This window comes from Corvus moneduloides, chromosome 17 (genome assembly GCF_009650955.1).
Source record: "Corvus moneduloides isolate bCorMon1 chromosome 17, bCorMon1.pri, whole genome shotgun sequence".
Classification (NCBI taxonomy): domain Eukaryota; kingdom Metazoa; phylum Chordata; class Aves; order Passeriformes; family Corvidae; genus Corvus; species Corvus moneduloides.
The window spans coordinates 153184-175676 of NC_045492.1; the positions used below are offsets into that span (position 1 = coordinate 153184).

At 50.9% G+C, this 22493-nt stretch overlaps 1 protein-coding gene across 4 annotated transcripts in view; it reads right to left on the bottom strand.

Annotated features, from left to right (window-relative positions):
• The window catches only part of LOC116452499 (fer-1-like protein 4), a 47830-nt gene that overhangs the window by 13802 nt on the left and 11535 nt on the right, over positions 1-22493 (bottom strand). For all 4 annotated transcript variants that reach the window (XM_032127075.1, XM_032127074.1, XM_032127071.1 and 1 more), the window contains 20 exons: positions 22114-22297; positions 21150-21336; positions 20578-20942; positions 20126-20234; positions 19159-19357; positions 18271-18391; positions 17587-17687; positions 16947-17034; positions 15542-15658; positions 14281-14433; positions 13865-14042; positions 5780-5904; positions 5258-5392; positions 3954-4127; positions 3591-3713; positions 3123-3284; positions 2625-2784; positions 1755-1858; positions 1243-1374; positions 595-643 (listed from right to left, as the gene is read on the bottom strand). In XM_032127075.1, coding sequence (XP_031982966.1) covers positions 595-643; positions 1243-1374; positions 1755-1858; positions 2625-2784; positions 3123-3284; positions 3591-3713; positions 3954-4127; positions 5258-5392; positions 5780-5904; positions 13865-14042; positions 14281-14433; positions 15542-15658; positions 16947-17034; positions 17587-17687; positions 18271-18391; positions 19159-19357; positions 20126-20234; positions 20578-20942; positions 21150-21336; positions 22114-22297 — 2966 coding nt within the window. The remainder of the gene's footprint in view (positions 1-594; positions 644-1242; positions 1375-1754; positions 1859-2624; positions 2785-3122; positions 3285-3590; positions 3714-3953; positions 4128-5257; positions 5393-5779; positions 5905-13864; positions 14043-14280; positions 14434-15541; positions 15659-16946; positions 17035-17586; positions 17688-18270; positions 18392-19158; positions 19358-20125; positions 20235-20577; positions 20943-21149; positions 21337-22113; positions 22298-22493) is intronic.

The following is a 22493-nucleotide window of genomic DNA, read 5'->3' on the forward strand; positions in this document are numbered from 1 at the left end:
TATTGTATTTACGTCATTTTTATACTTCACACTTTCCCGGGTCAGAGCTATGTGAGTCACTGCTTACACTTCTGCAAACCTGAACTTACAGCTGTAACATTGTTCTCAGATCATAAAAAGATTGTTAGTACTGTCTTTCTGTTACCTCCCGTTACCAAGTGAGTATCCCATGAGCACAGAGTGATGCCCAGCTCCTGGACAGTTTTCCCTGTCCACCATCCTCTCTCTCCATCCCACCACTGCTTCCCAATTTCACCCAGACAATCCCATGATCCCTGCAGATAATTTTTCTGCATTTTTCTCCCACAGGAAAGCACTTGCTTTAACACAATTTTTCAAGACTCCACTATTTTCCAGGACTTTTCTGACCATTTTCCAAACTTTTTTCAGGAAAGTTTGGCATTTTCAACCTGAAATAGCCTGTTACCCCTTGCTGATGTCTTCAGCCTCTCTGCTCACTTTTATGTTGTCATTGCTGAATGTTGCAAGGTTGTTCTCTGCACAGACGCCATTCCCACAAGCCCAGTACCCTCTGGGGTGGAATAAAATCCTGGTTCTCTCCATTAAAGAGTGGGGTATTGCTAGAGGACTCACCTGCATCATTCAGGTCATCTTTCTCAGCATCTTCCTCATCACTGCATTCCTGAAACACACATAAACAGTCACCTCAGATCCCTGACAGCAAAGGCTTCTCCCTCCAAGCACAGAACACCGACATTTTCCTGCCAAGAGAGTAAGTAATACATAGCCTGAAATCATTCACCAATAACAATAATGATACCCAATGAGTGTCTTAATGACTTTCTCTTCTCCCCAGATCCTTCTGCTAGCTTCTTTTGATTGGAATTTAAGTTGGACAGGGCAAGGAAGGAAATTTGGAGCAGACTTGCTCTCCTAACACATACTAGGACATAACCAGGACAGAGTAAGCAGCATGAAAGCCCCTGTTAAAATCATCAACGTCACATTTTCAGGAGGCCCTCAACAGAAGCTGCCTCATTCTCACCCCACTTGGGCACCAAGCCTCAGGGATGTTTCAATACCCACCACGCGCTGAAATCAGCCCACCTGGCAGATGCTTGATACCTGGCTACCTTAAGTATGCTTGAAACACAGAAGTCCACACCTTCCTGCAGATCCATGTGAGGAGAGCTCCTGTAACACTCAGTATTGTTGAAAACATCTTCCTCAGGCCAGTGCAGCCTATTTTCCCTTCTGTTGGCAGCTGTCACAACATATTACCTGGTTATACAGCTCTTTCAGGGACGCATAGTACTTGGACCACCAATCCAGTTCTTCCAGTTCTAGTTTTTCCTCTTCATATTCATCTTCCTTCTTTACAAGCTTATTGATAGGAATTTTCTTCAAAGGAGCCTTGAGAGAACAGAGAAAAGGGTTCAGAGGGAAGAAATTACCACCCAGGACACTCATGTACCCTCCTCCTTGGAGCCTCTGGCAAAAGCTCAGCATTCAGGCAGAGCACAGGAGGTGCAAAGCTGCCTGTGGCCCCAGGTTTGTTCTTTGCTACAAAAGAAGCCGTTCTCAAGGCACAGGGCAGGTCTCCTTAGTCTCCCTGTGACAGAGCCCCAGCACATGGCACTGCCAATGAGCAGGCAGGAGAGAGGAGTGTTTCAGTCCAGAGAAAAACCTGGTGGATGAAACCTAACACTGAACTTTGGAACTTTCTTTTCTGTTTGTAATCTACAGTTGGCTTTACAAACTTCAAAATTTGTTGGGCCCAACACATAACTCACCTTCACAAAACTAAGGGGGTGAGTGCTGGAACCTGGGTCACTAGCTGCCCGTCCAATATTTACCACAGTCTGAGATGGAAGACGGTGAGATGAGACTTTCCAAGCTGAGATGAAAATAAAGAGCTTCATGTTTCCATGCATTTATTTCTGCCCACTACTTCCTACTTTTGGCCACAGGAAAACCCTTCCTGTTAAAACACTGTCGTGTGATTGATTTTAAAGCTTTTCATAGCAGACCTTGCAAAAAAACCTGCTGTAAATCCAAGTACAGTACTGAGATTGGCCACCATCATCAACATGCTTGTTGCTGACTCCCAGGAATTCAGAATTATGAGATATACCTGCCCTGCTCAGACATAACCACAGATGAATCAATATTTGACTTCTTCATGCTTCCAGATAAGGAGCGCTAGCTGTTGCTATCATAGAACTATTTAGCTTAACTATTACCCAATGAACAGACCTTGACCTGTGAGAGAACTGAAAACTTTTCAGTCCTTGGTCCTAGTGGACCAGCTTCCTAAAGATGGAGGTGTCACTGAGAAAATTCTTCCCTGTGAGGGTGGTGAGGCCCTGGCACAGCTTGCCCAGAGAAGCTGTGGCTGCCCTATTACTGGAAACGTTCAAGGCCTGGTTGGATAGGGCTTGGACCAAACTGGTCTAGTGGAACATGGCCCTACTCATGGCAGAAGGTGGAACGAGATGATCTTTAAGCTCCCTTCCAACCCAAACCATTCTGTAATTCTATGACCTTGTGATTCCAGGGAGAGGACTTTGCTGCCTGGCTAAGAGGGAGTGGAAGAGCCAGGGATCTTTGCCACTGGCAAAGCCTGCCTGCTGTCTCCATGAGAACCTCTCCAAGCAGCTCACCTTTGGGTACATCGTCTGGTTCCTCCTCCAGCTCTCTGGGAGAGAATTTCATCACATCGGACACAACATGGCTACCCACCAGCACAGTGCGCCCAAAAGCACGCTTTTCCACCACGAAGATGCTGAGGGGAGGGTGCAGGTATACTTGCTCTGGGAGCTCCTGCAAAAGAATTTTGCATGGGGTTCACAGGAATAAGGGTGATCAACCTGTGTTGAGCTATAAAACTATGGCAGCCCCATCACATAAGGAGAAGCCTGCTGGCACCTTGCAGCTATGCCCAAAAATCAAAGCCTTGCAGTGACAGACCATGGCTAAGACGGCTCTTGGTGGGCAATTTCACAAAGGTTTCGTTCTGCAGCTGAACCATGCGGCCACGGGAGAGCAAAATCCTGGAGGCAGTTCCCCTCCTGCTATCTTGCCCCATGCAGTGAGGCAGTGCATGGGCGCAGGGTAGCCACAGTGTACCCTAGCATGGCAGAATCCACCTTCCCACTCACCACATCCATGTATTTGACCAGCTCAGTGAAGTTGGGGTTCTCTTTGTAGGACACAATCACCTCTGACTCCACCTTCTTGCCAGCACATTCAATGATCACCTGGGGCTCATCCACCTCAAACAAGTTCACTCTCTTCAGGTCCCTCAGGCCCCAGAACAGGATCTGAAGCACAACATGAAGCTGCTGTCCGAGACATGCCAGGCATGGCACTGCCCATGCTGCCACCCCCCACCCACAGGACACAGTTCCCAGAAGAGGCACAGGCCTGCTCTCCCAGCTCAGCTGCCCAGCAGCTCTACCTGTTGAACTACTCAGATGGTTTCTCCCTCATGTCAAGCACCTCCATTTCTGGCATCTGCTCAGGCCTCACAGGCTCATTTGAGCTCCAAACTGGACTCCCTCACCAAGTCTTGCCCTCCACCCAGTGGCAGCTTAAGGGGAAAGCAAGTGCAGCAGATGGCAGCACACCTCTATTCGAAACTCCTTCAGTACTGGGCGGATGCCCTCAGGGATGATGAACCATCCAGGTCCAGCATGGGGGTCTTCCAGGTAGTTGGGCTCTTTGGGCTCCACGTCCTCCGGCACTGATGGCTGAACAGGTGGAACCAGGACACAGCAGGTGATGAAAGTCATTTCTATGCCATGTCATGCCATGCCCCCTCTCCCCTTCCTCTAGTTCTGTGCTCACAGGTTGTCCCTGCAGCCTCCTTTCAATGGAAAGCCAGATGTAGCCTCTAACTTGGAATCCTCTGGTGGGCCCCATGCAACCTTACCCACACAGCTCTCCTCCGAGAGCTGGCAACCATGTGCAGCTTCCTACAAGCCTGTTACCTCCAAACAGCCACTGTAATCAAGCTCAATCAGCTCAAAAGTGGCAACGAGCTCTCCCGCTGCTTTGGTGCCTCTGTAGAAATCAAAGAACTGTAGGGCAGGCTTGGTGTACGGCTCATCGACCAGCTTCACCTGGGGGACAGCAAAGGCCTGCCCAAGGAACTCAGGGGAGCCCTGCAGGAAAGAGGGGAATGAATCAAATCATCCATGGGTTATCTCACCACCTTGAAGACCACCAATCTGGTGGTCCAATTCCAGCCAATCTGGGACAGTACAAGACTACTCTTCCACCCATGTCATCCTCTGCTTTGATTTCCTCTGCTCCATCCAGAGCTAGGAACAGATAGGGCATGTTTGCAGCATCTGCTCTTACCTGACGGTTCATCTCCATGCAGAACTCATCAAATGACCTGGCATATGCACCAGAGGACATCAAAGCTAGATCAGGTTTTACAGAGTCTCTTCCAGAAAGGGTTTGAGTATCTCCAAGGATGGATATACTACCAGCTCTCTGAGCTACAAGCCCAGTGTGTGATCTACCTCTGTGTAAAACTTGCTTCCTTATATCAAGATGGATTTTCTTCTTTGCCAGTTTGTGCCCATTGCTTGCCATTGGGCCCCTTGGTACCTCCATGAGAATTCTGAACTGACCTTATCTATCCTTTCCCACCAAGTAGCTGCAGACAGCAAAAAGACACTGGCTTTCCCTCGACCTCTGTAGGCTGAATATACTTGGCTCTCCTCCTCTGTCCTGTGCTCCATCTTGGTGGCCTCCTCTGGAGTCACCCCAATACAAGAGGATTTGTCTTATACTGGAACCCCAGGAAAGCTGCTGAATTATACAGGAGAACCTGGTGCAAGTTATGTCATTAGCCTTAGGATAACAAAGAGGCTCCAGGGGATAGTGTGACTTTAAAGCACTAATAAAGAGAGAAAAGGGAGAGCTGAGGAGGGATGATCAATGATAGCTGGGGACACAGGGGAAGGAACAGCCTTAAAAGCAGTATCAGTTCCTGCAGGCTATGAGCCCTCGGTAATGTGAGACTGCCAAGGAAGCAGAGATAGTGTTTCTTCAAAAAGAAGAGATCCTGGATCCAATGAGCACTCATCAGCCCCTGATGAGTTCAGAGTATCTCTGAGTCAGAAAGTCTTAACCACAGTCACAGTCCCCACCACTCACTGTCACCAGTGGACCAGGACCAAGCTGAATCATGGAAATCAGAGAAATGGCAGCACTCAGACAGAGCTCCTCTCCCTTCCCTGTTCTGGAAACAACAGGAGGAGGGCAGCATGGCCATACTTACAAATTTATTGTGGCTGAAAAGATTGATTATAATGATGGGGGTCTCTGTTTTCAACTCTTCTTTCTTCCCATCAATAATGAGCTGGTCAAACAAAAGTAGCTCATTCCATGTAGGGCTCAGTGTCTCCTCCAGCATCTGCAGACAGAGACAAAAGGCCCAAGTGTTCCACAGTCAATGGAAACAAACCACATGCAGGAAAGTGAGGAACTCTGGGCTGATTCCCTCTCTCACACAACCACATGCAGCTGGTGGCTGGCAGGAGGGCAAGTTATAAAAGTATGGGATCAGCACTCAAGGCCAACTAGTACATGCCAATCAATCTCTGAGACCATGCTCAGTGACTGTCAAATATTCTCTGAACATATCCACACTGCCCAGAGCATAGATACCTGAGTGCTTGGAGATACAAAAGTCCCAGGAGAACTGCCATAATACTGGGCTTAATCATGTCAGTGAGGGCACGGTCATTTTTCTCTCCCCAAGTTCCCAAGATGACAGAGGCAAGAGTTTAAGTGGTCTCACCCTGGTGGTCTGGCAGTGAGTTGAAAACACCACTCTTGCAAAAGGATCCGAAAGGCCGTTATCATCTGCAGGGAGGATCCCTCGAGCCTGATACAGATGGGCTCGGAGCTGGTAATAGCTGAAATCTGGTAAGAAAAGGAGAGAGGAGGTCCCCAAGTCCTGTATGAGGCCAAAAAAATGCCTGAAGGAGAAGGCCAGCCAGATAGGAGTGGACACAACCTGTGAGGAATAGCTACTACTTCTCTAGGGACTGTGGTTCTCAGGCTCAGTACATCTCAAAAGGTTTAGCCAAGCCAGACAAGCTCAGTGGGCTCCTCAGACACCTCTGGGAAGTACATGACATGTGACATGTGCAATGTTCTGCTATGAGCATCTGCTGTGGCAAAGCACCACCAAGCCTCATTAGGGGGGTAGACCTCGTGCCCATTGCTAATTTGGCAGCACATTCAGTGCCTATGAAGTACCCATCCTGTATGCTGCTTTACCTGAGAATGTGCAAATACATCCTCATGAGATCAAACTGGACATGTGTTGGGGTTTTAGTTTAGTCTTAGGTTTTCCTGTTAAAGGAATTTTCTCCCATATGCATGTTGCTAGGGGACAAATAGCTGCACTTAAGAAAGACAAAAAGGGGAGTGGGGCGGGCCTGGCTACTCCTTTGTCTACACCTGGGTGTGGGGTCAGTTCGCTCTGAGCGTCCGGAGAGAGAAGCTGCAGAGAAAGGAGCTGCTGCTTCTTTCTTTTTGGCCGTTCTTTCTTCCTGCTGGAAACAACACCGGGACCCCAAAAGCCGCTTTCCCTGCCCTGCTGGAGACCGAGCTGTGGCTGCCCTGCTCCGCTGCTGCTTCGAGCTTTCGCTACGCTGTAGCCCTGCTCGCCCTGCCTGCCTGGGCCTCCGTGGGGTTTTCCCATCTGGATACATCTCGTCTGCCACCCGGGATTTGCGTCCGTCCCTGCCGTTCCAGCCTGCCGCTCCAGCCTGCCGTTTCAGCCTGCTGTTCCCAAGAGTCCGGGATCGGCTGCCCAGGGGTTTGTGAAGCCTTTGTTCCATCCCTTCCCGGGATCCCAGGGCACCGGTGCCGTGGGTTTCCCGAGCTCGCTCCGGAGCGCCCCCTGCAGCCGCGGGGGAACCATCGCACCTGCCCTGCTCACCGGGAGCCGCCAGCGCCCCTGCCGGCTGCGAGCGGAACTGCACCCGAGGGGAAAGGGCCTGACAGCCAAGAAGGCTGGGACTGGGTTTGTGATTGCTGTTACTGCCATAGTTGTTGTTGTTTTGTTTGACTGGTTATATACATATATATATATATATATATATAGTAAAGAAGTGTTATTCCTATTTCCCACATCTTCGCCTAAAGGCCCTTGATTTCAAAATATAATAACTTGGAGGGAAAAGGGGTTATATCTGCCACTTTAAGGGGGGCCTCTGCCTTCCTTAGCAGACACCTGTCTTTCAAAACCGAGACAGATCTTGGCGCCCAACGTGGGGCCTGAGGGCATTAAGAGATAGAGGTGAAAAAGGAATAACAGTTCCTGGATAACTTTATTTTGTGTGCTGGATATTGGAACCTTGTTAGGCAGCACTATGTGGTCTAGTTTACCCTGGTTCGGGTGGCATGTGGCCGTGGCTATATTCTTCCCCTTTGCAGCTCCTTACTTGAATATGGGTCCTCTGACTAAGGCTACCATTGCTGTTATCCAGCTTGCGTTATGGGTCGAGAAGGTGAGGAATTCATGGGTTTTTAACTTCCTCCGGAATGTGGGCACATGGATTAACAGCTATCACACACTGAGCACATGTTTTTGGGGTTATGTTAACAATGGTACCTTCTGTGAGGAAATGACACCAGGGGAAGTTTTCTCCCAACCCCTCAACCAGTTCTTTGGGCCCACCCCATCAATTTTCGAAGGGTTTAAATTCCCTCTGAATACTAACCATCTGCTGCTGATAGGCCTACTCTATTTAGCATTCAAGGATAAGTTGAGATTGGCTTGGATATCTACCCGGACACCAGCCCCAGAGACTAGAGATCCTGCCCCAGAACCTGACATGGCCCCAGAGAGTAGAGTTCCTACCCCAGAGCCTGATCCTGCCCCAGAGCCTGACACGGCCCCAGACACTAGAGATCCTACCCCAGAGCCAGAGCCTGCCACAGCCCCAGACACTAGAGATCCCGCCCCACAGACTGATACTGCCCAACAGTCCACCTCAGAAATGGACTACCCAAACTGGGTGGGGGTACTGGCAAAAGGGATGCAGGAGATGTGCCAAAAGATGGGTCAGGTGCGCCAGGGGATATGCCAGGAGATGGGTCAGGTGCGCCAGGAGATATGCCAGGAGATGGGCCAGGTGCGCAAGGAGATGTGCCAGGAGATGGGCCAGGTGCGCCAGGAGATATGCCAATTGCTAAGGGAATACACCTCCTCAGCTAGTGAAAAACCCTCTCCCTGCCCCAAAGAGGGTGAGTCCAATGGTGCAGCAGTGGAACCCACGGATGTTACAACCGTCCAGGCTTCAGCTGAACCACAAGGACAACCACAGCCAGCAGCAGTCGCCCCTGTGCAAAGGAGGAAGTATAAGACCAAATCAGTACGACCAGTTAATGATGATGGGCAACCAGGGCCCTCACAACCAGCAGGAGAGCCAGAGCCAGAAGTCATCACTGAGTCCCTGTTGCACGACAGTCTCCGTGCTATGCGAAACGACATTGTGCGAAGGGGGCGTGAGCCTTATACCACCTGGCTGCTTCGGGTTTGGGACCTTATGGGCACAAGTGTGCAACTGGATAGTGGTGAGGCAAGGTATCTGGGATCGTTGACCCAAGACCCAGGTGTGGACCAGATATTTGTGAGGGAACCAGGGCCTCTCTCTCTTTGGGAGCGGCTCTTAATGAGAGAAAGGTTCATTCACAAAGAAAGAATGCAGGAGTATCATCATAGAATGCAGTGGAAGACACTCGAGCAAGGGATCCAACAGCTAAGAGAGGTGGCAATATTAGAGGTACTCTTTGGGAAGGATGGACAGCATGATAATGACCCCGATAAGGTCAGGTGCACAGGACAAATGATGTGGAACCTGGCAAGGCTAGGGCCATCGCAATACACCACCTTCATTGCAACGATTGATGCTGACAATACCCGAGAAACAGTGGGCTCTGTTGCCAACAAGCTCAGGCATTATGACAGCATGATCAATGGCCCACTGAAAGCTCATGTCTCTGCTGTGGTCCAGGACCTCAAAGAGGAGATGAAGGAGATGAGGGAGGAGATGAGGGAGGAGATGAGGAGGGTCAGCGTGGCACCAGTGCGAGTCACAGGCCCCCAAGTCAGAGCCCGTCGTCCCCCTGCGAGAGAGAGAGGGTACACCCCACGAGCTGAGCTGTGGTTTTTCCTGTGTGAGCATGGGGAAGACATGAGAAGGTGGGATGGGAAACCCACCTCTGCCCTGGCAGCGCGGGTGCGTGAACTCAAGGAGGGAGGCACTAACCGAGGGGGTTCCGCTAAGGTGAAAGTAGCCTCAGCCTCCCGTGACCGAGCTGCCAGGCATTACAGAAGGGAGGATGATATGTCGGATCCCCTTGAAGGTACCTCGAGCATGTACGCCCAGGGAAAGAATGATAACCAGGGCTAGAGGGGCCCTGCCTCTAGCCAGGAAGAGGCACGGGAGAACCGAGTTTTCTGGACGGTGTGGATCCGATGGCCTGGCACATCAGAGCCACAAAAATATGATGCATTGGTTGATACTGGGGCACAGTGTACTTTAATGCCATCGGGACATGTGGGGGCAGAACCTGTATCCATCGCTGGGGTGACCGGGGGATCACAGCAGTTGACCCTTTTGGAAGCTGAGGTGAGCCTGACTGGGAAGGAGTGGCAAAAGCATCCGATTGTGACCGGCCCAGAGGCCCCGTGTATTCTGGGCATAGACTTCCTCCAGAATGGCTACTACAAAGACCCAAAAGGACTCAGGTGGGCATTTGGGATTGCTGCTGTGGAGGCAGAGGGCATTAGGCAATTGAACACCCTGCCTGGACTATCTGAGAATCCTTCTGCAGTTGGGCTCCTGAAAGTGGAAGAGCAACGAGTGCCAATTGCCACCTCGACAGTGCACCGCCGGCAGTATCGGACAAATCGAGATGCTGTGATCCCCATCCACAAGATGATCCGCGAGCTGGAGAGTCAAGGGGTGGTCAGCAAGACCCACTCACCCTTCAACAGCCCCATCTGGCCTGTGCGCAAGTCTGACGGGGAATGGAGATTGACTGTGGACTATCGTGCCCTGAATGAAGTGACTCCACCGTTGAGCGCTGCCGTGCCAGACATGTTGGAGCTCCAGTACGAGCTGGAGTCCAAAGCAGCGAAGTGGTACGCCACTATTGACATTGCCAATGCATTCTTCTCCATTCCTCTGGCAGCAGAGTGCAGGCCTCAGTTTGCCTTCACCTGGAGGGGCGTGCAGTACACCTGGAACCGACTGCCCCAGGGGTGGAAGCACAGTCCCACCATCTGTCATGGACTGATCCAGACTGCACTAGAAAAGAGTGAGGCTCCAGAACATCTGCAGTACATTGATGACATCATTGTGTGGGGGAACACCGCAACCGAAGTGTTTGAGAAAGGAGAGAGAATAATTCAAATTCTCCTGCAAGCTGGTTTTGCCATCAAGAAGAGCAAGGTCAAGGGACCTGCCCAAGACATCCAGTTCCTGGGAGTAAAGTGGCAAGATGGACGACGTCAGATTCCCACTGAGGTCATCAATAAGATCACAGCAATGTCTCCACCGACCAACAAGAAGGAAACACAAGCTTTCCTAGGCGCTACAGGTTTCTGGAGGATGCACATTCCCAAGTACAGCCAGATCGTGAGCCCTCTCTACCTGGTTACCCGCAAGAAGAATGATTTCCACTGGGGCCCTGAACAGCAGCAAGCGTTCACCCAGATCAAACAGGAAATTGCTCACGCCGTAGCCCTTGGCCCAGTCAGGACAGGACCAGAGGTGAAGAACATGCTCTACTCTGCAGCCGGGAACAATGGTCTGTCCTGGAGCCTCTGGCAGAAGGTGCCTGGTGAGACTCGGGGCCGACCACTGGGATTCTGGAGCCAAAGCTACAGAGGATCTGAAGCCAACTACACTCCCACAGAGAAGGAAATCCTGGCAGCTTATGAAGGAGTCCAAGCTGCCTCAGAAGTAATCGGCACAGAGGCACAACTCCTCCTAGCACCCCGACTACCAGTGCTGGGGTGGATGTTCAGAGGAAAGGTTCCCTCCACACATCACGCCACCGACGCTACTTGGAGCAAATGGATCGCCCTCATCACGCAGCGCGCCCGAATTGGAAACCCAAGTCGCCCTGGGATCTTGGAAATAATTACGAACTGGCCGGAAGGTGAGACTTTTGGGTTATCTTCTGAAGAAGAAGAGGAGCAGGTGACACGTGCCGAAGAAGCCCCACCATATAACGAGCTACCAGAGAGTGAAAGACAATACGCCCTCTTCACTGATGGTTCCTGCCGAATTGTAGGCGCTAGCCGGAAATGGAAAGCTGCTGTATGGAGCCCCACATGACAAGTTGCACAGGCTACTGAAGGAGAAGGTGGATCGAGCCAATTTGCTGAGCTCAAAGCTGTCCAATTAGCTCTGGACATAGCTGAAAGAGAGAAGTGGCCAAAGCTCTACCTCTACACTGATTCATGGGTGGTAGCCAATGCTCTGTGGGGTTGGCTGGAAAGGTGGAATAAGGCAAACTGGCAGCGCAGAGGAAAACCAATCTGGGCTGCTGAAGAGTGGAAAGACATTGCCACTCGGGTAGAGAAGCTATCTGTGAAGGTCCGTCATGTAGATGCTCACATCCCCAAGAGCCGGGCTAATGAAGAACATCGTAACAACAAACAGGTAGATCAGGCTGCGAAAATAGAGGTGTCCCAGATAGACTTGGATTGGCAACATAAAGGAGAACTGTTCCTAGCTCGATGGGCCCATGATGCCTCAGGCCATCAGGGCAGAGATGCCACCTATAAGTGGGCACGAGACCGAGGGGTGGATCTAACCATGGACAGTATCTCCCAGGTTATCCATGATTGTGAGACATGCGCTGCGATCAAGCAGGCCAAGCGGGTGAAGCCTCTGTGGTATGGCGGGCGATGGTCCAAATACAAGTATGGGGAGGCCTGGCAGATTGATTACATCACACTGCCTCAAACCCGCCAAGGCAAGCGCTGTGTGCTCACAATGGTAGAAGCCACCACTGGATGGCTGGAGACCTACCCTGTGCCTCATGCTACTGCCCGGAACACCATCCTGGGCCTGGAAAAGCAAGTCCTTTGGAGGCATGGCACCCCTGAGAGAATCGAGTCTGACAATGGGACTCATTTCAAGAACAGCCTTATAAACACCTGGGCTAGAGAACATGGCATAGAGTGGGTGTACCACATCCCTTACCATGCACCAGCAGCTGGGAAGGTTGAGCGGTGTAATGGACTGCTTAAAACCACCTTGAAGGCACTGGGTGGGGGGACTTTCAAAAACTGGGAGGTGCATTTAGCAAGAGCCACCTGGTTAGTTAACACTCGAGGCTCCACCAGCCGAGCAGGCCCTGCCCAATCCGAACCCCTACAAACAACAGATGGAGATAAGGTTCCAGTGGTGCACATGAGAGGTATGCTTGGAAAAACTGTTTGGGTAAAGTCTGCCTTGAGCAAAGACAAACCCATCCGTGGGGTTGTTTTTGCTCAGGGACCAGGTTGCACCTGGTGGGTGATGCAAAAGGATGGAGAGACCCGATGCTTACCTCAAGGGGACCTTGTTTTAGGGTGAACTACCCATGGCTCTGTACTTGTATCAGTATCAGCATGTATATTTGTATATAATTTGGGTAATGCATAGATTTATATGGTTAAAAAGTTAAGTTTCATGTAACATGTTAGTATGGGAAAAAATTCGGGGTGGATAATGTTGGGGTTTTAGTTTAGTCTTAGGTTTTCCTGTTAAAGGAATTTTCTCCCATATGCATGTTGCTAGGGGACAAATAACTGTACTTAAGAAAGACAAAAAGGGGAATGGGGCGGGCCTGGCTACTCCTTTGTCTACACCTGGGTGTGGGGTCAGTTCGCTCTGAGCGTCCGGAGAGAGAAGCTGCAGAGAAAGGAGCTGCTGCTTCTTTCTTTTTGGCCGTTCTTTCTTCCTGCTGGAAACAACACCGGGACCCCAAAAGCCGCTTTCCCTGCCCTGCTGGAGACCGAGCTGTGGCTGCCCTGCTCCGCTGCTGCTTCGAGCTTTCGCTACGCTGTAGCCCTGCTCGCCCTGCCTGCCTGGGCCTCCGTGGGGTTTTCCCATCTGGATACATCTCGTCTGCCACCCGGGATTTGCGTCCGTCCCTGCCGTTCCAGCCTGCCGTTCTAGCCTGCCGTTTCAGCCTGCTGTTCCCAAGAGTCCGGGATCGGCTGCCCAGGGGTTTGTGAAGCCTTTGTTCCATCCCTCCCGGGATCCCAGGGCACCAGTGCCGCGGGTTTCCCGAGCTCGCTCCGGAGCGCCCCCTGCAGCCGCGGGGGAACCATCGCACCTGCCCTGCTCACCGGGAGCCGCCAGCGCCCCTGCCGGCTGCGAGCGGAACTGCACCCGAGGGGAAAGGGCCTGACAGCCGAGAAGGCTGGGACTGGGTTTGTGATTGTTTTGCTGTTACTGCCATAGTTGTTGTTGTTTTGTTTGACTGGTTATATACATATATATATATATATATAGTAAAGAAGTGTTATTCCTATTTCCCACATCTTCGCCTAAAGGCCCTTGATTTCAAAATATAATAACTTGGAGGGAAAAGGGGTTATATCTGCCACTTCAAGGGGGGCCTCTGCCTTCCTTAGCAGACACCTGTCTTTCAAAACCGAGACAACGTGCCAGTCCCAGTCATGCCTTGGAGATGACACTAGATCAGGTCCCCATTCTCAGACATAATTCTCAGATCACAGTGTGGCCTGGAGGTGAAGGGCTGTGGAGGGACAATGCATCACCACAGACACTAACCCATGGATGGGACCTCTTGCCTCCCTGCTCTCCTGCTTATGTGGAGAACCAGCATCTGCACTCACCATCCCTGCTGAGCCGGCTGGGAGGGCTGTATGCTGAGAGCTGGGATATCTCTGGCTCACTCTCAGAAAGGAACTCCTCAGGCAGCTCTGCCAAAGAGTTTTTCGCATATTTGGTTATCCCAAGCCACATGTAGATTTCCAGTTTGGCAAAGATCTCACCAGTGTGTAAGCCAGGGACCTGAAAGCACAGAAGGTTTAGCAGGTTTCACATCTCAGACCAAGATGATTGCCATCGGCCTGGGACTGACCAAAGAGCACAGGAGAGAGAGCAACACATTGGCAGAGGTAAAAGGCAGTGGTGGAGTGAGAGCTGTGTTTCCTTGTGAACTCCAGGATTTCAGGAAGGAGGGCTGAAAGCAAGGAGGGGGAAAGAGCATGAAGCAAGCAAGAGCACACAGTTTTGGTATAAACCCTACCTTCATAAAGACAGTCTGGATCTTTGCACAGTCTTTGCCTTTCTCCTCTTCAACTACTGAGTAGAGGATGTTTTGTGCAGGAATTCTGGCATATGCCACACGCCTGTTGTTGCTAAGCATCCAGATGAGTACATCAGGGAGAGTGCACTGGGGCTGGAGGGAGGGAACAGAGGAACATCACAGCAGAGGAACAGCATGCGTCATCCTCCTTCCACTGACATGGTGAAAGCTTCATCTCCTCACAGGAGGGACTCTGGCTGCATGGCGGTTTAGAGATCCAGAAGCAAATAAAGCACCTAACATTGGCCACATGCTTCTGAAAGTCAGCCCTGCAATATGGCTCTGCAGGTGTTGTGGTTTAACCCCAGCTGGCAACTTAGCCCCATACAGCCCCTCGCTCACTGTCTCTTGGTGCGATGGGAAAGACGATTCAAAAAGTAAAAGTGAAAGAAGTTATGGATTGAGATAAAAACAGTTTCATAGGGAAAGAAAAAGCTGCACACACAAGCAAAGCAAACCAAAGAATTCATTCCCCTCTTCCCATGGACAGGCACGTCTTCAACCATCCCCAGAACAGCAGGGCTCCATCACAGAAACGGTGACTTGGGAAGACAAATGCCATCACTACAATTGTACATCACTCTACCCTCACAGAGCTAAAGATGTGAAAATGATTTGACTTTACTTGGTGAAAGACTTCTCCAAGCTTCAACAGCATCTGTCCACCTAACGTCAGTAAACATGGCATTCTGGTTGACACTACAACAACACACTGATTTTTTTCAATACAAACAATGAAACTCTGAATATGGAGAGTCTCTGCTATGGATGAGAGTTTCTGCAAGTTTGAATCTGCAGAAAGTATCTAGGGTCAGTCCCTGGTGGAAGTGCAGGCAGTGCAGGCAAGGCTCTTTCCCCAGGCAAAACTGTCTGCTGTGGACAAGGCCTTGGGCTGGTGGGGCAGAGAGGCCCAGGAGGCCTGGAGCTGGCCCAGCTCTGCCTCCTACCCATTGCAGAGTTGCTTGGGTCCCTGCTCTGCCACCAACAGCCCTGCAAAGCTACCTGGCCTCATCCCTCATTAGAGCTATCACAGGAAATATGGTAACTTCAGTAGCTGGAACTTGGAATTTTACATAGTGAGGAAAGACAGCAGAGGAAAAGCTTCAGCTCAGACTGGTGAGAGCCCCAGCAGACAGCTCAGTATGCTCTCCTTGCCTACCCTGTTCAGCTCAGAAAAGGGGTTCCCTAGGAGCCACTGTACCTCTTTAGCCATGAAGCGTATCTTTGCCAGGATCCTCCTTGTCTCCTTAACCTTCTCCTTGACATTGTCACGAGTCAGGCGCCGCCTCACACGGAGCCCTTGCTTTGCATACAGGATCTGAACAGAAAGCACAGCTGTCACACAACCAGCCATACCCCAGTGCCACCATGGGGGGCGGTCTGCAGGCAGCTTACTGTGTGCTGATCGCATCCATCCTGCCCCATTGCACCCTGACCTCCACCATGGCTCACTGCCCAGTTGCTGAGAGCAAATCTCCATGAACCTGTCACAAGCCATTTAGCAAAGGGTGCCAAGAACTGGAGACTCATCAGCCCAGTCAATATCATCCGGTAAAAAAAGTCGATGAGCTTTAAAATCATTTGGGGCAGAAAGATGTCTAAGGAATAAACATTTCAGAAGCAGATAGTGCCTGCGGAAGCCTTTGGCCAAGGAGCAACTTGGGGCCACAAAAGTGTGGGAATATGAAGATGTAGGAAACTGCAACACAGGGCTTGGCTTTCACCACCACTAGTACACATCAGAGATAGTGTACACATCTGAGGAGAGACTTTGGGATGAACCAAAACTAATGATGAAATCCAGAAGGAATTCAGGGTGTACACCCACTATGTACTGACAAAGCCAGAAAATTAATCTCTTGGGTGGGTTCGCTCTTCCAGAGTGTCTCAGACTTAGCCAAGCACCTTCACCATAGCTCAGGTGATGACGCACAAGGAAGCGGAGGGAAGGGAACTGGGATGCAGACATGCCTAAATTTTATTTCCTGCTGCTGTCATTGCATTTTGGTCAGCCTTTCAAAGCTTTGTAGTCTGACAGGGACTATGACTACAGCTGTGCTCTGCTGTGCTGTGATGGAGGGTATGTAATTGTGCTCTCATTCAGCTAGCTGGTCTTTTGTACAGGGTGATAAATGCCCAAGTGTTAGCCTTTCTGAGAACAGACAGATGAATGTCTGTTGTAGATCTGCTTGATATGTACCCAGCCAAGTAGGCAAGTTTTCAGGAGCAGTGGATCTCAGTGAGCCACTGCAAAACTGCCTGCAGGAATATGGTGTACCAAAAGGCCTCCAGCAACCTACTGGGCAGCAATATGCACGTGCTCAACCACATATGCCCCAGAAGAGACGAAGGAAGGCATCAGGGCACAGCATTTGCACAAAACTGTGGGCAGCCATGGCCAGACCCTATCTCTGTTCCCTGAGCCAGAAGTTGTATTGCTCTGAGCAGAAGTTGGGAGATTCTGTAGTAAATGCCTATGACTGATATCATGAGTCTTAGCTCCAGGTTTCCTTCTTAGCATCAGTTCCTGCTCGTCCTCCAGAAGCATCCCCCAGAGCAGGGATTGCACAGACTCCCACCAACAACCACCAAGCCCCACAACTTACAATGTTGCGCATCAGGTATTTTGTCCGACATCTGTCCAGGTTATTTGGATGAGCCATTGTTTTTCTCTCTGCATTGACTGAATATTGCCTGCAATGAGAACAGCAGCACAGACCCTGTATACTCTGCACCCAGCAGGTTGAGCACAGCTCACAGCAGGGACACAAGCTCCAAATCCAGATGCGTCAGGAGTCTCCTTTTCTGTGATACCCTCTCTTCTGCAAGCTTGTTGGTTCAGAAGGTACACTGGGGATTCTCAGCACCTGAGGCTCCCTTTCTACTGTTGCACTGTGGACTGAAGTGCATATCAGCCCCCACAGGGCAGTCATGGGGATTGAAACACTAGTCTTTTGACTGCATGACTGAAAAGAGTGAAGGAAATGTCCTTCGCATTTAGGAAACACACAGGAGTCCAGGAACACTGAGGCTGCCATCTATGACCCCTTTGATTCTCAGAACAGGACTGGGGTCTCCTCTCCAAGTTTGAAGAGCTACAGGGTCCTTTTCCCAAGTCATCCTCATTTCCTTCTGCTCATCCACCTCAAAAGGACAAGAGAGAAGACTGCACACAGCCCAGGCAGAATATGATATGATCTCCTAACCTGAAAACAAGAAACTTCAGAAAATCAGGGACATGCTAACCTGCATCCAGCTACAAATTCCTCCAGCACCTCTCTGAGCCGCTCTTCTGCTTTAGCCTTTGGTCTTCTCAAGAGCTTTTCCACGTCATCCAACCCCTGCTCCTGTAGCAAAATCACAATATTCACAAAGCTTACACCTTTCCTACATAAGTGGCTTATGCCTTTCTGCAGAGCTGGGATTCATGAGCGCTGCAGATCAGCACTATGCTGGCCAGGGACTCTCCAGAGCCTGAGGATAACCTTAACATTTGTTGTTACAACACCTTCTGCCTCAGTCTTCGAGCAGCCACTGACATACACTGGGGCAAGCTCTGCTTTCATATTTTCAAGCCCAGAAGGGAAGGTCCCATGAAGAGACTGCATCCCCTTCATGACAACCTGAGAGTCTGCTTGCCAAATCATCTGCCCAGGGCTTACACAGCTCAGGACTGGCAGCAGAAGAACTTGTTGTCACAGACATATCACATCACTCGCTCCTCCAGGAACCACCACCAGGCAGTTACACAGCCTGAGTCCATGTGCCCTACCCCACCTGTCTAAAGGACAGGTGGGACTAAACCCTGTGAGAGACGTGGACTTGCATGGGTAGTGAGGATGGCAAACATCTCATACAGCAACTGCACATGCAACAAGGAAAGCACACCAGGAAGGAGCATGCCACAGACAAACACCCTGAACACACTACCAGGCGCTCTGCCAGTTTGACAATCCAGTTGGAAATGCAGAGTCTCCAGGCGTGATCCTCCCAGTAGCTCCATACATACACGCAGGGTTTTTCGTGCGTCATGGGCAGGCAGCTGTATGACCTAAGGGCAGCAGGCAGAGGAGATTATGGCTACTGCTACAGAAAGCATATGCTGTATCATAACACACGTGCTTGCACATCCAGCAAGGGAGCAAAGGCTGAACTCTGTCCCCTTCACAGAAAATTAATTGGCTGTTTTGGGCTCTGCACCATGGACATGTGTGCAAGCTGCTGGATCTGCCTTTTGCCATCCCAAACTAGCACACAAGGTTTCTAGTAGAGACAGCAGCACATGCTCAGATGAATGAGGCTGACAGGAGCATGGGATGCTGCCGAGATTTCTCACTGCTATGGGACTAAGTAATAGCAGGCCCAGGCCTCGGAATGCAAAGACCAAGACATTGTCAGGCCTGTGGGACAAACTAGGCAGCATTCCCAGAGCAAACATATCATCAGAAGAGCTTGTGTATGTGTCTTGCCTGCTCAACATAGGACAGCATATGCCAAGAGTACTCCTCTCCTTCTTCCTCACTGGAAACAAGCCCTTAGGATGCTGCTTGTGAAGCAGAAAAGGGACGGCTGTTATTGCAAGGTCTCAGTTTCCTTGGGACCCTGTCCTTGGCCATCTGCACACATCAAGCAGACACCATAGGACTGTAGAGCTAGTGGGAAATCCCAGCCAGCTAGGCTATGGCAAGCTGCAGGGTTGCAAAGAAGAGAAACCAATGATGCATTGCTGAGCAGACCTCTAATAACATCTGGAACAACCAGCCTGGGAAGCTGTGACAGCTCCAGGAAAGGTGGGATAGAAAGACATAGAAGACTTACTTGTCATGCTCCATGGGCTCTGGTCTCTGGCTCTTTGTCACTGATTTGTTCAGTGCTGTTAAAGCTGGAGTCAGGATTTCAGCATTCAGCTCACCACCTGAATCAGCATCCAGTAAAGGCTGCCCTTCTTCTTTCACTTCTCCCTTTTCCATTTTTTGCCATCCTTTGGTCACAACCTCATCAGATTTGCCATAGTTTCCTTGAAGGTAAGCATTAAATGATAAATAGGTAAGTGGGATCACTCAGGTTTTTTTAGAAAAGAAGTTTTCTAGCTGGCAAAACCAGAGTGCAGTCTTCCTGCCAAGAGAAGCACAGGGGTATTGACTGCTTTGGGAACTAGCAGTTCTGTAGCGTCCAACCATCAGTGCATCACATGGACAACCAGGAGGTCCAAGTGGGAGCCGGGCAATTGCAAGGAGGTCCTCGTGTATGCCTTCTCCAGTTCTGCCAGCTCCACCAAGTGCCTGCTGACTACCATCTGCATCCCTACACTGGGGCCAGCATCAGCTCCTCAAGTAGTAAGTATATCAGCATCAAGCATCTCCACCCGTCCATCTTAGCAGGTAGGGGCTTTGACCCACTCTCCAACCATTGTTTCCCCATCACTTGTCACATCCCCTCAGTGCCATGTGACCAACCCCAGTATCCCAGCTTTCCCTCCTTTGTTTACCTTTCTTGCTACCAAACCCTTCTACTTCTTTGTACCCTCACTTACTAGAAGAGTTTCCCCAAACTTTCCCAAAACAGGTAATTCATACAAATGGTGCAAATCTCCAATCCCATAGAAGAGATCCAAGCTCTTCAGGTAAGTAAAGCACTGTGCACACTCCTTGGATTCATTCCCCATTTGCCTTCCCAAGTTCCTGAGCTGACTTGATAGGGCAGTGTCAAGAACTGACTTGGCTGTCAGAGGGAGATTCACACTGTTCCCATGGCTTCTGGACATGGGGGCCTGGGGAATACCCACCTATAGAGACTTCAAAGCTGACAGGTTTCAAGCTGAGAGAGGAGTCCATCATAGTGGCTTCAAAGAAGGCAGCAAAGAGGAGGAATTCATCCTTTCTCCCCAGCACATTCTGAGCAAGGAGACAGAAATCAGCCTGAGAGCCTTATGTGCCAAAACACTCCTGAGCACCAGGGCATGACTGATGCCTGCCAGCCCTTCCACAGGACCTCAGCAGGATGCTGCTGAAATCACCACTGGGCTACCAGAGGCAGGACAAGATTTCTTGGAAGACCAGAGGTGTTGCTGCAGAGCCATGGCTTTGGTTGATGCTTGTGTGAAGCCACTGAGCAGGTTGTAGGCTGAGGGATGGCTATTGTACCAACACAGCTGCCTCCTGCCTTGCCTCTTTCCCTTCACAACTGTGCATGCCAAAGACTGGCATGGATCAGCCGTGTCAGCACTGCAGAACTCACCTCGGGGAGTGGATGAAGCTCTTCCACCTCCACAGTGACCTCCCTGGGCTGCTCGGCCTCCTGACAGCTCCCAGCCTCCCCCTCTCCCTGCAGCTGCCTCAGTTCTTTAGTTTTCTCCTTGGATTTTTTACTTTTCTTCTTCAGCTTCAGTTTGCTCAGGGCACCCCTTGTCCTATCGCCAAGTTTCCTCTCTGCCACGCTGGGGCTGCTGAAGATCTCCACTGTGATGGCCATGAGGATGCGCCCACGGTAGAAGATGCCCTCACCCATGCCTTCATTGAGGTCTTTGTGGATGTCCCGCAGAGCTGAGTTCTGGGGGGAGCCATACAGGTTCACCCAGGCTGGGCCAAATGTGGGGTTAAAGCCTGCAGAGACAGGGACAGGGTCTCATTATGCTCCAGGGTGCTGCTGCAGAGAGACCTCCCCCAAGAGGACAGCCCAGGACACCAGAATGTCAGTGTGCTTCAGCCACTCCTGCTCCCACCCCCAGGAGACCACCATGCTGAGCAGAAAGTGCATGGCATGGGGCTGCCCAGGACGTCCTGCCCTGGGGCAGCCATGCCAAGCCTCACCATTCCTGTCAGGGTCCGAGATCTCCTGCAGGTCAATGTAGTGTGTAGCAATGGCCACATCACCAACATTGGCATCATCCAGCACCTGGACTTTTATCTTTCTGGACAGAGGTGGGAACATCTCAATGAAACTGATCTGCTCATTCCACTCAGGCTCAGTGGTGTTGGTCTCCACTGATGTTTCCCCCTGGGAAGGAGAAGGTGTGAAAGCCACATAGTTCCAACTAGTGCCCAGAAAAAGGGATGCCTCAGAGCTTGTCTGGGAATGGCACATACTCTTGTACCACCTGCAGATAGTGCTGGGCAGGCTCTGGGAGTGGCAGTGTCCCTGCCCCTATCCCCTCTCCTGCAATTCCTCTCTGTTTCATTAATGGGGGTCTGTTCCAAGGCCTGGGCATAAGCTGCACAGTGAAGGGAATGCAAGCAGGCAGCAGACCCAGAGGTGTCTAAGGGTTGCCTGGAGCACTCCAGGCCCACAAGACTGCCCAGGGATTGATTCTTATATTAATGGATATTACAGGACCAGAAACCCTGACCTTGTGTGAAAAAACTGGGCCATTATCTCAGTAAACTCTCTCAAGGGTCTCAGGCTGAGCCCAGCTTGACACAGAAAAAGGACTTCAGTCCCGCTCCAGGATTTATTTGATCCTGTCCCTATGTCTAAGGATATGAATCTCTGCCTGCAAAGCCAGTAGCTCAGCCAGTAGCTGTGCCCAGGGCTGGGGCTGTCCAATGAGCAGCTCTCTGTAGAGACAAAAGTCAAGAACAGCCTTCTCATCCAGACATTGCACAACCAGGGCCACACAGCTCAGGTCACTGCTAAAGACAGCAAGAACTGGGCTCTCCCAGCCTGTTTTCAGTGAGATTGCTGTGCCTTATGGAGGCTTCTGGCACCATGAGTCCACCCATGCTGCCACACAGCCAAGGGAGATTCAGCCTGTCCCAACAGTTTCCCCACACTCACCTGCTGCCCACAGAATGAGACCTGCACGTATGGGTCGATACAGACTTTTCTCTCCCCTATGATCTTGGAGATACCACCCATGATGCCTGCACTCATGCTGGGCAGGCCCTCAGCACGATACAGTTTGATGCAGACCCTGCCCCAGGGTCTCTCTGCAGGGACTCTCTTAGGCAGCAGCAGGTTCCTGAAAGACAAATTTATGTCCTGCCTCTCTCCTGGAGTCCATGGGACACAATGCTGGGAAATTCACTGACTGGCAGGAAGATTGGATCCTTCCTCACCACAGGTCTTTTTCACTGCGTCTTTGCCCATCGGAAGAGGGGAAAACAGGGCAAAAAAGGTAGTGTGAAGAGAGACATGACAGGGTTCCCCACGGGCAT